The sequence below is a fragment of the Tachypleus tridentatus genome, chromosome 5, assembly GCF_004210375.1.
Source record: "Tachypleus tridentatus isolate NWPU-2018 chromosome 5, ASM421037v1, whole genome shotgun sequence".
NCBI classification, from domain to species: Eukaryota; Metazoa; Arthropoda; class Merostomata; order Xiphosura; family Limulidae; genus Tachypleus; species Tachypleus tridentatus.
The window spans coordinates 24,129,122-24,141,209 of NC_134829.1; the positions used below are offsets into that span (position 1 = coordinate 24,129,122).

General features: G+C 35.3%; 2 protein-coding genes across 4 annotated transcripts in view; both read left to right on the forward strand.

The window, feature by feature from the left end:
* Window positions 1-12,088, forward strand: part of LOC143250725 (frizzled-10-B-like) — a 255,452-nt gene that overhangs the window by 59,694 nt on the left and 183,670 nt on the right. The gene's annotated exons all lie outside the window — the stretch shown is intronic.
* Window positions 1,834-4,330, forward strand: LOC143251286 (putative protein-lysine deacylase ABHD14B). Its single transcript, XM_076502725.1, has 3 exons — window positions 1,834-1,848; window positions 2,548-2,716; window positions 4,047-4,330. Exons 1-3 carry the CDS (start codon window positions 1,834-1,836, stop codon window positions 4,328-4,330), a joined length of 468 nt encoding a protein of 155 aa, XP_076358840.1.

A 12,088-nucleotide genomic window follows, 5' to 3' on the forward strand; every position in this document is an offset into this window, starting at 1 on the left:
TCCTCATTCTGCGCGAAATACTTTTTATTTTTATTTTTTGATCGATTTTAAATTGGAGATGTTCAATGGTGTTTTTTATAAACAAGGTAGACATAACTTTGCGAAGAATGACAAAGGGTTTTATGAAACATAATCATTTATTTGTTCACTTTCTCGTAACTGGAGACCGCAGCCGCTGCCAGAATCAAAATCTGTGTCAAGCTTTTTTTTTTTTTTTACGCTCAGTTGGTTTCATTTTCGCGTATAAGTTTTGAAAAATACAGATATTATATATTATCATTCTGATAAAACATTCTAAGGCGTCCTGAGATATAGTTAAAACCAATAAGCCTTTCTACAGCTCACTACTTTAACTGTATTCTTGATTATAGTTCATAGCTAATATTTTAATAAATTTCAAAACTTCAAGCCTACAAACACGTTTTTGCTACCTTGTGGATTGCATGTTCATAGTGCATTTATTTATTGATTTTCATGTTTTCTATTATAGAATAAAAATATTCTTCTAAACTGAGGTCTTCATAATTATTGTTTTCACTACACGTTCAGCCAAAGTTGTCATAGATAAACGAATAGATAGATAAATAAATGGGTAGATAGACAGAACAAACTGTTGGCAAGATTTTACACAGTAGACAAATATGATTTGAATAGTAAATGTTCAGTTATGAGTTGTTTTGTGAGATATAACATTTACAGAACATTACAAGGATATGATGATCTTAAAAATAACGTTAACTAAATTAAGTATAGTCGAGAAAAAAACCAGTAGATTAACTTATTTAAATTTATGTATATACTTGAGTAGTAAGCCTGGATAGATACCTTTTTTACAAAAATATATTTGTATATATGGTGCTCCCCTTAGTGGTCAGCGACAAGTTGACGGACTTACGACATTAAAATCCATTGTTACGAACACACTGGGCCCTGGCATGGCTAGGTGGATTAAGGCGTTTGACTCGTAATCTGAGGGTTGCGGGGTTGAATTCCCGCAGCACCAAACATGCTCGCCCTTTCAGCCAAGGTGGCGTTATAATGTGATAGTCAATCCCATTATTCGTTGGTAAAAGAGTATCCCAAGAGTTGGCGGTGGGTGGTGATGACTAGCTGCCTTCCCCCTGGTCTTACACTACTAAATTAGGGACGGCTAGCGGAGATAGCCTTTGTGTAGCGTTGCGCGAAATTGAAAAAACAAAACAAACAAAAAACGAACAGTGTGTGTGCGAACGTGTGTAAAGCTGTATATGTATAAAGCCATGATGCACAATAGATACAAACAATTAGGCAAACGTTGCGACAAAATTAACCATTAGAAATAGATACTACTTCTCACAAAGTGATTTTACTCGATTGTATAAACTTAGGTATAAAAATAAATAAATATATATATACTTATGTAATGCCGTTATTATGAAATTTACTATTATAGATTTCTTTTAAAATTGCTGATCCATTACGTAACTTATATATATATGTGTGTGTGTGTGTATCTCTTTTTTTAAGTTTAATGTTGAAAGGCGAGGGTTTGTGAAGTTTGTCCTTCTAAAATCGGTGTGGTACTCAAGCTGAAAATTTTCTCCACGTAATACGACAGTGCTGTATATTTCGGTCAAGGCTTGAAACTGCTGCCAACTCCAGTTTTTAGGCATATAAAGAAAGCTCACTGACAACTTTAGAAGAATTACAGTCCTGGAATGCTTTCAATGTCATGACAGGTAATACGTCAACCGTATAGGCTAAAGACATATCGGAAATGAAATTATGAATATTATGGGTTGAGGAAAAAAAAACTACATAAATAATTCTATCTCTCTCCGTTTCCTTCTCGTGATGACAGGGTGTTTGGTGAGAAGACTTTACAATACTGATAGACTTCAGGAAAACAGAGAAGAAAAAACAACTTCTAAAAGCTTTTGAATTTCACTTGACTGTCAAAGCGTGAAAACCATCTGTCGAAAACATTTTTTTTTAACCAACAAAAAATGGGGTGGTACAATGATTTCATAAGAGATAACAAACATAGTTAGAAAGACTATGCTGTGCACCAAAGATGAAAAGACCTATTCAGTTCAAAACCGCGTACTTTTTTTTTTTTTGGTTACAAATATTTGTTTGTTTGCCTTGAATTTCACGCAAAGCTACACGAGGGCTATCTGCGCTAGTCGTCGCTAATTTAGCAGTGTAAGATTAGAGGGAAGGCAACTAGTACTCACCACCCACCGGCAACTTTTGGGATAGTTTTTTACCAACGAATAGTGAGATTGACCGTCACGTTATAACGCCCCTACAACTGAAAGAGCGAGCGTATTTGGTCTGACGAGGATTCGAACTCTCAATCTTCAGATTACGAGTAGAACGCCTTAACCCACCTGGCCATGCCAGGCCCTGTATAACAAAATTGATGCACAATAAAAAGAGAATTTGTAAAGAATTTACAAAATAAAAAACCTGAACACTTAAAGATTTATATAACAAGTTTGTTTGTTTGTTGTTTCGTTATTGTTTTATTTTTTGTAAAAATGCTTTTTTCATAACTGTAACCAGAATGTCAAAGTTTTCTACCGTGAAGCTTTACCTAAGGACACTTCCAATTTCCACGTCTCCATCCTTCTACTGCACGGAGCAGGGTTTTCTTCCAAAACCTGGTTGGACCTGGGCACAATACAAGTGTTGGCTGCAATGGACTACCGGACTGTGGCAATGAATGTATCTGGTGGGCTTTCTGTTCATTACTAACTTAACATTACAACATTTAGAGGTAGTCGTCAGTTCATTACTAACTTAACATTACAACATTTAAAGGTAGGCGTCAGTTCATTACTAACTTAACATTACAACATTTAGAGATAGGCGTCAGTTCATTACTAACTTAACATTACAACATTTAGAGGTAGGCGTCAGTTTATTACTAACTTAACATTACAACATTTAGAGGTAGTCGTCAGTTCATTACTAACTTAACATTACAACATTTAAAGGTAGGCGTCAGTTCATTACTAACTTAACATTACAACATTTAGAGGTAGGCGTCAGTTCATTACTAACTTAACATTACAACATTTAGAGGTAGGCGTCAGTTCATTACTAACTTAACATTACAACATTTAGAGGTAGGCGTCAGTTCATTACTCACGATCCCCCCCCCCAATAACACAGCGGTACACCTGCAGACTTATAAAGCTAGAATCCGGGTTTCGATACTCGTGGCAGAACAGAGCACAGATAGCCTATTGTGTTGCTTTGTGCTTAACTTCAAAACAAACAATACTAACTTAACATTGCGATATTTTAATGTAGACTCAAGTTCATTGCTAATTTAACATTACAATATTTTGATGTAGACTCCAGTTCATTGCTAACTTAACATTACAATATTTTGATATAGACTCCAGTTCATTGCTAATTTAACATTACAATATTTGGATATAGGTGTCAGTTCATCACTGAATGAAGAGATAGGTAGTCAAGACCTTTATCATAAATTAAATTCTTTGTTTGTTTTTTAAATTTCACACAAAGCTACACGAGGGCTATCTGCGCTAGCCGTCCCTAATTTAGCAGTGTAAGACTAGAGGAAATGGAGATAGTTAACATCATCCACCGCCAACTCTTGGTCTACTCCTTTACCAATAAATATTGGATTTACGGCTGAATGGGCGAGCATGTTAGGTGTGACGGGGATTTAAACTCGCGACCCTCAGATGCGAGTCAAGCGTCTCAACCTCCTGGCCATTTTGGACCCTGACCAGTTGTGAATAGAGTTTCAAATACAGTTGTGTATCTCTTGTGTAGTGAAATAGGCTATCATGTTAAGTATGTAATTAATTAGTATGTGTTATTCTTAGGAATTTAACGTTTTTAAACGATCATGTTTAATAATCTATCAATTGTGTAAATCTACAATTGTATTTCTTATTTTCGGCATAAATGTGTTATGCAAAAGTTTAATCCTGGTGACCTTTAACCTGCAGTCTACGCGGCGCAATCTTTGTTTGTATATACATTATTTACTCTACATTTATGTTTGAATATTTTTGTAGCAGGTTTCGGTAACAGCGAGAAGGCACGAATCTCTGACCGCGGCGAGTTCATTAACGACGTAGTTAAAGCTTTGAACTTGATACGTCCTGTGGTGGTCAGTCCTGGTATGAGTGGAGCTTTTGCTCTACCGTACCTGGTAAAACATTCAACGGACATGAGTGGATATGTTCCAGTTGCACCCGGGGCTACAAGCATTCTTGAAAGACTACCTTGTGGTAATGGTCAGTCAAAAGAAATATCCCTTAACTACTGCTGCGACGATTACGGACTTTTTGTAATGGGTTAATCTTTGCCTCGTAACCGAACCGTAACCGGTTAATTGTGTAATCGTCACAGCCCTTCCCTTGACAGTGTATGTGAAAGCCTAAAGAATTACTTTTCACTTCCCCCTCATGACTTAATCTATCTTAAGGTAAGCAATTTAAATGTTAACATCAAACGAAACATATAACTGATAAAGTGTGTGAGGTAGAAACCTTTTCATACGTAAGATACCTGGTAAGCACAGTTCACTTCATTTAAGAAACATTTTATCAACGTACTTTTGATCCTGAAATTTTCAATAAAATACAGTTACCTAAATTAACCCACAATTACTGAACTTTTAGTCGCGATTTAGATATAACTGAATATGTTTACTTGTTTATATGCATTTCATCATTTGTCGAGTCTTGTGTTCAGTTTGGTTAAGTACACGAAGTAAACTTTACTATATATTCTCCTAAAATAATTATAAACCTAAATAAATACCTCTACAAGTCATTTTATATTGTTAAAGTAGTCAAGTTCAAGTTACGGTTATGTGACGATTTTAAAAGAAATGTTGTACCAGTTATACACTAGTAGACTGTATTTCAGGTATTTCATGACTATATAAAAACACACAAACAATCACAACAGATACATTAATCAAGATTAGATTTTCGATATTTTAAATAACTCGAGAAATTTTGGGTAAATTTCTAATTAATTTTTCTGCGAGGTGCACTTTCAAATTTCTTAACATTTTAAAATAAAAACATTATTTCTTATTCTACGTTGAAATTGATCAAATTTCATGTTTGACTTTTTATCTGTTGGTTTATATATCAAGTTATGTTAAGAAACAAAGAGCACCAGTCTCATCAGTACATTCAATCCTTCAAAATCAAGTTTATACGTTTGATATTCAGTCATATAATATATTTATTATTAAAATCACATTATAGGTCACGTGGTATTTTACAGGGAATTTAAATTGTGTTTGTAAAGTTCTTTGGAAATTTCATGAGTTAAATTATTAAGAAAGACAAATAATTTATTTATTTACTGAATTTATCTTATTATTTAAAACATATTTGAAAAGGCTGAATATTTCAGTTTTTGTCAGTTGTAATAAAGTAAAGCTATTCTCCTACGTATTTTAATATTTTTTGTATGATATTGTGTACAAAACTACACAGTAAGCTATTTATCGCTAGTATCAAAACCCAAATTTTATCTTTTTAAGTTGTGAGACTTCCAGCTAAGCCATGAGAGGAAAGTATCTTATTATTTAACATATCTTATAGCTAGTAATAAATAAAAATAATAAACTTTTAGATCTGTCATCAAAAGTGTTTATTGTTTGTCTTCAGGAAATCAAGATTATCTCCCCCTCTCTCTACACACACGTCTAGTGTTTATTGTTTGTCTTCAGGAAATCAAGATTATCTCCCCTTCTCTCTACACACACGTCTGGTGTTTATTGTTAGACTTCTGGAAATCAAGATTATCTCCACCTCTCTCTTCACACACGTCTAGTGTTTATTGTTTGTCTTCAGGAAATCAAGATTATCTCCCCCTCTCTCTACAAACACGTCTAGTGTTTACTGTTAGTCTACTGGAAATCAGGATTATCTCCCCCTCTCACTACTCACACGTGTAGTGTTTATTGTTAGCCTTCTGGAAATCAAGATTATCTCCCATTCTCTCTACACACACGTCTAGTGTTTATTGTTAGCCTTCTGGAAATCAAGATTATCTCCCCCTCTCTCTACACACACGTCTAATGTTTATTGTTAGTCTTCTGGAAATCAAGATTATCTCCCCTTTTCTCTACACACACGTCTAGTGTTTATTGTTAGTTTTCTGGAAATCAAGATTATCTCCCCCTCTCTCTACACACACGTCTAATGTTTATTGTTAGTCTTCTGGAAATCAGGATTATCTCCCTCTTTCTAGTGTTTATTGTTACACACACGTCTAGTGTTTTTATTGTTAGACTTCAGGAAATCAAGATTATCTCCCCCTCTCTCTACACACACGTCTAGTGTTTATTGTTAGACTTCTGGAAATCAAGATTATCTCCCCCTCTCTCTACACACACGTCTAGTGTTTATTGTTAGACTTCTGGAAATCAAGATTATCTCCCTCTCTCTCTACACACACGTCTAGTGTTTATTGTTAGACTTCTGGAAATCAAGATTATCTCCCCCTCTCTCTACACACACGTCTATTGTTTATTGTTAGACTTCTGGAAATCAAGATTATCTCCCCCTCTCTCTACACACACGTCTAGTGTTTATTGTTAGACTTCTGGAAATCAAGATTATCTCCCTTTCTCTCTACACACACGTGTAGTGTTTATTGTTAGACTTCTGGAAATCAAGATTATCTCCCCCTCTCTCTACACACACGTCTGGTGTTTATTGTTAGACTTCTGAAATCAAGATTATCTCCCCCTCTCTCTACGAACACGTCTAGTGTTTATTGTTAGACTTCTGGAAATCAAGATTATCTCCCCCTCTCTCTACACACACGTCTATTGTTTATTGTTAGACTTCTGGAAATCAAGATTATCTCCCCCTCTCTCTACACACACGTCTGGTGTTTATTGTTAGACTTCTGGAAATCAAGATTATCTCCCCCTCTCTCTACACACACGTCTAGTGTTTATTGTTAGACTTCTGGAAATCAAGATTATCTCCCTCTCTTTCTACACACACGTGTAGTGTTTATTGTTAGCCTTCTGGAAATCAAGATTATCTCCCTCTCTCTCTATACACACGTCTAGTGTTTATTGTTAGTCTTCTGGAAATCAAGATTATCTCCCCTCTCTCTACACACGTCTGGTGTTTATTGTTAGACTTCTGAAATCAAGATTATCTCCCCCTCTCTCTACGAACACGTCTAGTGTTTATTGTTAGACTTCTGGAAATCAAGATTATCTCCCCCTCTCTCTACACACACGTCTAGTGTTTATTGTTAGACTTCTGGAAATCAAGATTATCTCCCCCTCTCTCTACACACACGTCTATTGTTTATTGTTAGACTTCTGGAAATCAAGATTATCTCCCTCTCTCTCTACACACACGTCTAGTGTTTATTGTTAGACTTCTGGAAATCAAGATTATCTCCCCCTCTCTCTACACACACGTCTATTGTTTATTGTTAGACTTCTGGAAATCAAGATTATCTCCCCCTCTCTCTACACACACGTCTAGTGTTTATTGTTAGACTTCTGGAAATCAAGATTATCTCCCTCTCTCTCTACACACACGTGTAGTGTTTATTGTTAGCCTTCTGGAAATCAAGATTATCTCCCTCTCTCTCTGCACACACGTCTAGTGTTTATTGTTAGTCTTCTGGAAATCAAGATTATCTCCCTCTCTCTCTACACACACGTCTAGTGTTTATTGTTAGTCTTCTGGAAATCAAGATTATCTCCCCCTCTCTCTACACATACGTCTAGTGTTTATTGTTAGTCTTCTAGAAAATTACCATTAGTTTTTATCATATTTGAGACTCTTACGTTGGTGGTGTTTGGAGAGTATGATCGTGGGAAAATTTCCGCTCTGTTATGCTGGTTACCCAGAAGTCAAGGAGTTGAGATCCCCAGAGGAAACCATCCGGCTTATCTAACTAGCCCTGGGCTTTGGCACAAACTTCTTTACAATTTCCATCGCTATGCTGACCAGCTGGCAGCTGTGACTCAATGGAACATAGCCAGCAGAAGCCAAAAAGACATATTATACATATTTGAAATATATCTCACGATTTGTCAATTCTTGGCTGTGGATTGTAACAAAGAAAAAAAAGAGGATATTAGGAAATATATTGCAATTCATGTTTTAAAGTAGTTTTATGTAGTGAGAACGTTTTTCTCTTTTTTGCACTTGACTGCAGATTCCATATTAATGATGTTGAGAAAAAATGTGCTAAAAACCTCTCCATGAAGTGATAATAAATTTTATAACTATGTATACTGCTTATGGGACATACAACAGTGGAAATAATTTGGAAATGTGCAGGTGATTCACACTGATGAGTAAAAAAGAATGAATAGTTGCATTTAAATGTGCAGCTTGTCACTCTTACAATAGATACAAACAAAAAGTTGATACATTCTATAATGTACTAATTTTATATTTGCTTTAAACTTATCAGTACATTTTGTTCTTACGATAACATAGGTCCATTAATGTATCTTTGTTAATTGTTACTTCAAACTGTTATACCACATAAATCAGCTAAATTCTCAGGTTGCTGCTTGAACTTTCCAATTTCATATTAGCCTATACAGCCTCTTAAAATGTTTGTATCTGGACACCTAGCTGGTCGAGACATGATTGAGAGTGATTTTCCTCCTATTTCTTATTCCCTCACATTTTCTGCATGTCTGGGATCTCAGTTGGTCTGGATTATGAAACTCTGTTCAATAGGTCTTGTCTTTGAAAGCTGACACGATGAACAAGATTATGTTATACTTGTTATCTGTCAGGATACTATCTAACATCGTTGGCTGAGATGTGTAGTACTAACTTCACTGAACATGTTGATACCACTTCCTATTCACGACTAAAGAAGCTGTCACGAACCTTTGTCAAATGATTTGAATTTGGGTGCATTTGTAAGGACAATCTCCTCAAGCCTTCTAGCGTTTTCGTTTGGTTATTCCATCTAAGCAGTGGGTTTGGGACAACAAAACGTCGACTGAGGCCATATCATGCTAGCTGTGTACGTATTGTACTGTTCTAGAGGTAACACTCACACTTATATCAGAGTCATTAGAAAAAAAATATCTAATATTTTAATTTTATTCACTCTTTACATAATTATTACCAGTAGAGCTCAAATAGCGTAGTAAGCAAGTTATGTAGAGTTAATTATTAGTTACATATAGCTTAAAAGGGTCGTGATAGTAGAATGATAACTGGGTCACTACAACACACCACTTAAAACTTTAATTCGTTCAGACGGAAAGTTATGAAGTGACTTCCTAAAAATCAGTTGGTTGGTCTACTGAGTGTCAATGTCAAATGTCTTTAATGGATGTTGAGGACGTTATGTCTGGAATTTGTGTTTGCGTATAGAGATCATTATATCCCAATGTTGCTGCATTCTTTAAATACGACAGTGTAGCATGTCAGCTTGTAAGACTCCATGGTGGGTGAGTCAGTCGACACCAAATTATATCTCATTTTTATGAATACTGTCTTATCTTGTTTACGATCTGTTTCACAGTTTCAGATTCTTCTTCTTTGTTGGACAAAACTTCAATCCTTATTGGGTAAAATGATATCATTATTTATCCAATAGGACTTAGGGAACTCCCTAAATGTGTTGAAAAGCTGTCATCAATAGACAATGTTGTTATTGAAACATCAAAGCTCGTTTTTTAGGTATAAAACTGAGAAACGTCTTTCCAACCCACAGGACCAGGGTGTTAGATAAACTGATGCACACCAACCAGCACCATTATTCTCAGTCTGTTTCCTTCCTATTATTCTGAAAACATTAAGTCAGGTTTTTAAAAACCCACTTCAAATAATCTACAAATAATGTGGTTATTAGAATACTTTATATTATGTAGCTTTAACCTGTTTTTGCTACGGAAATAATAACTATGATAGCAGTAATTGTGAACCTTTATGTTTAAACTGTCAGGGGTCACTTCTTCTTATTTGCAATCATGCTGCTACTGGTAGGACGACATTACAAAAATTGGTTGTGTTATTAATGGAAGCGAGTTAGTCCTCAACTGTGCATTTCACTATTTTGTTTGGGTTTAGACATCGATATCTGATAACCTATGATCCAATCTATGAGAGTGATAATGTTCTCACCAATCTAAGAGAGGTTGAATGCATCTAAAGCCAACTGTTCCTATGCTTTAATGAAACTTGGAGGAGGCAAAGTATCCTTCCTTACTATTCTAAGCATGCCATGGTGTTATGGTTAGGAGTCTCCACTCACAATATGCAGATCGGGGGTTCGAACCCTATGATCAAACATTTCGCCCTTTCACACTTTTAATTCCACTATTCATTGATAAAAGAGAAGCCCAAGAGTTGGCGGTAAGTTGACTAAGTGTCTTTCCTCTAGTCTATCATTTCTAAATTAGAGGCATTTAGTGCAGATAACTCTCAAGTAGCTTTGCGCAAAATCCAATAATTTACCTCTTCTTTCTAACTTCATCCTGCTATTGTTAACAACTGTATATGTCATCCTAAAGAATACTGACTGTCAAAAAGTTCATCATAGACACTTTCTTTTACCAACCTCACAGCGTTCTGTAAGCCATACATGGTGAATCATGTATTAAATTATAAAAAAAGAATACCAGGTTCTCTTTCACCACCACCACCACTTTAAAAGTTTTCTGGTATGAGAAAATGGTGACGTGAGTGCTCTATAAGAGTGGTAGTCAGACCCAATATTTTTTTTACTCTTTTCATTCAATATCAGAGCTCATCAACTGACTGGAAGGTAAAACTTGTGATCAAAACAAGCTTTGTGTACAAAATCCAACGACTCGTATGAGCTGATAGTATCTAAAAACCAATTTTGAAGAAGTTTTTTTACAGATGAGTGTCATGCAACTCTTGATTGATCAGATGGGTGGATCAGAGGAAGGCTGAAACGTCATCAAGGAAGAGAAGGAGGAGTGATATTTTGGGCTGGTATCATTGGTACTGAGCTTGGGGGCCCATTTAGAGTACCTGATGATGTAAAAGTGACTTCTGAAGCCTATGTTGCATTTTTTAAGGACAACTTAAAACCTTGGTATAGGACCAAGTCTATGGGATTCAAAAGAAAAGCCATTTTTATGAGATATAATGCCCCATCTCATGCTGCTCATGGTACATTGAGTTACCTTTCAAAATTAGGCTTGAAAACTAACTAACTTACTGAATGGCCAGCTTCCTCTCTAGATTAAAACCCTATAGAGAACTTGTGACATATCATGAAACTTACGATTTATGCTGGTGGAAGAAAGTTTACATCAAAGGATGATCTCTGAATGTTGTACTATCATCTGCAAGGGATGATGAAGTAAAAGACATTTAAAAACTGACCACCTCTGTCGATGTAAGGTTCATCAAAGTCGTGTCAGAAAATGGTTGTTATACCAACCAATAAATGAGGTATCCTCTTCTGATTCTTATGTATTAAGCGGTTTGTGGGTTTTCTATGGTTAACATAGATTAATTGTATCAGTTTTATTTATTATTACCTCCAATGACTGTTATTTTTGTGCTGTAGAGTCAGTCATTTCCCAGGAACTTGTTTAATTATTTTCCACTGTATAACTCATGGCATTTTAGAAAACCTTGTTTTTTAGTAGATTTCGATGACAATTGCACAGTTTGTGTATAACAATATGGAAGTTAATCTACATAAATTTAACCTAGATCATAAATATACTTTTAAAAATATTCGTATGAACAAACCTTGCATAATGATTTGACACGCACTTTACTGAACTGTGTGATCATACCTCTCCACATATCATAAAACTTCTTTTATCAGTTTAATACAAGTTATTTCGTTCGTATTTTTGAAATTCAGTGTGTAACTATTGGCGACTTGCTCGTCCTCAAAGGTAGCCACTTTCACCACGTGGTAACCTTCAAAATATGTACCGAAACAATGACTAATTTATCTCAACATAATTATTCAATATAATGACTCAGCAGTATATTTAAAGTTACTAAGTTGTTTCACGGATATTCTATTACACATTTTTATTTTCTTTCATGTACTGTCTGTTGCTGCTCATTTATGCAGTTCATCTCTTAAC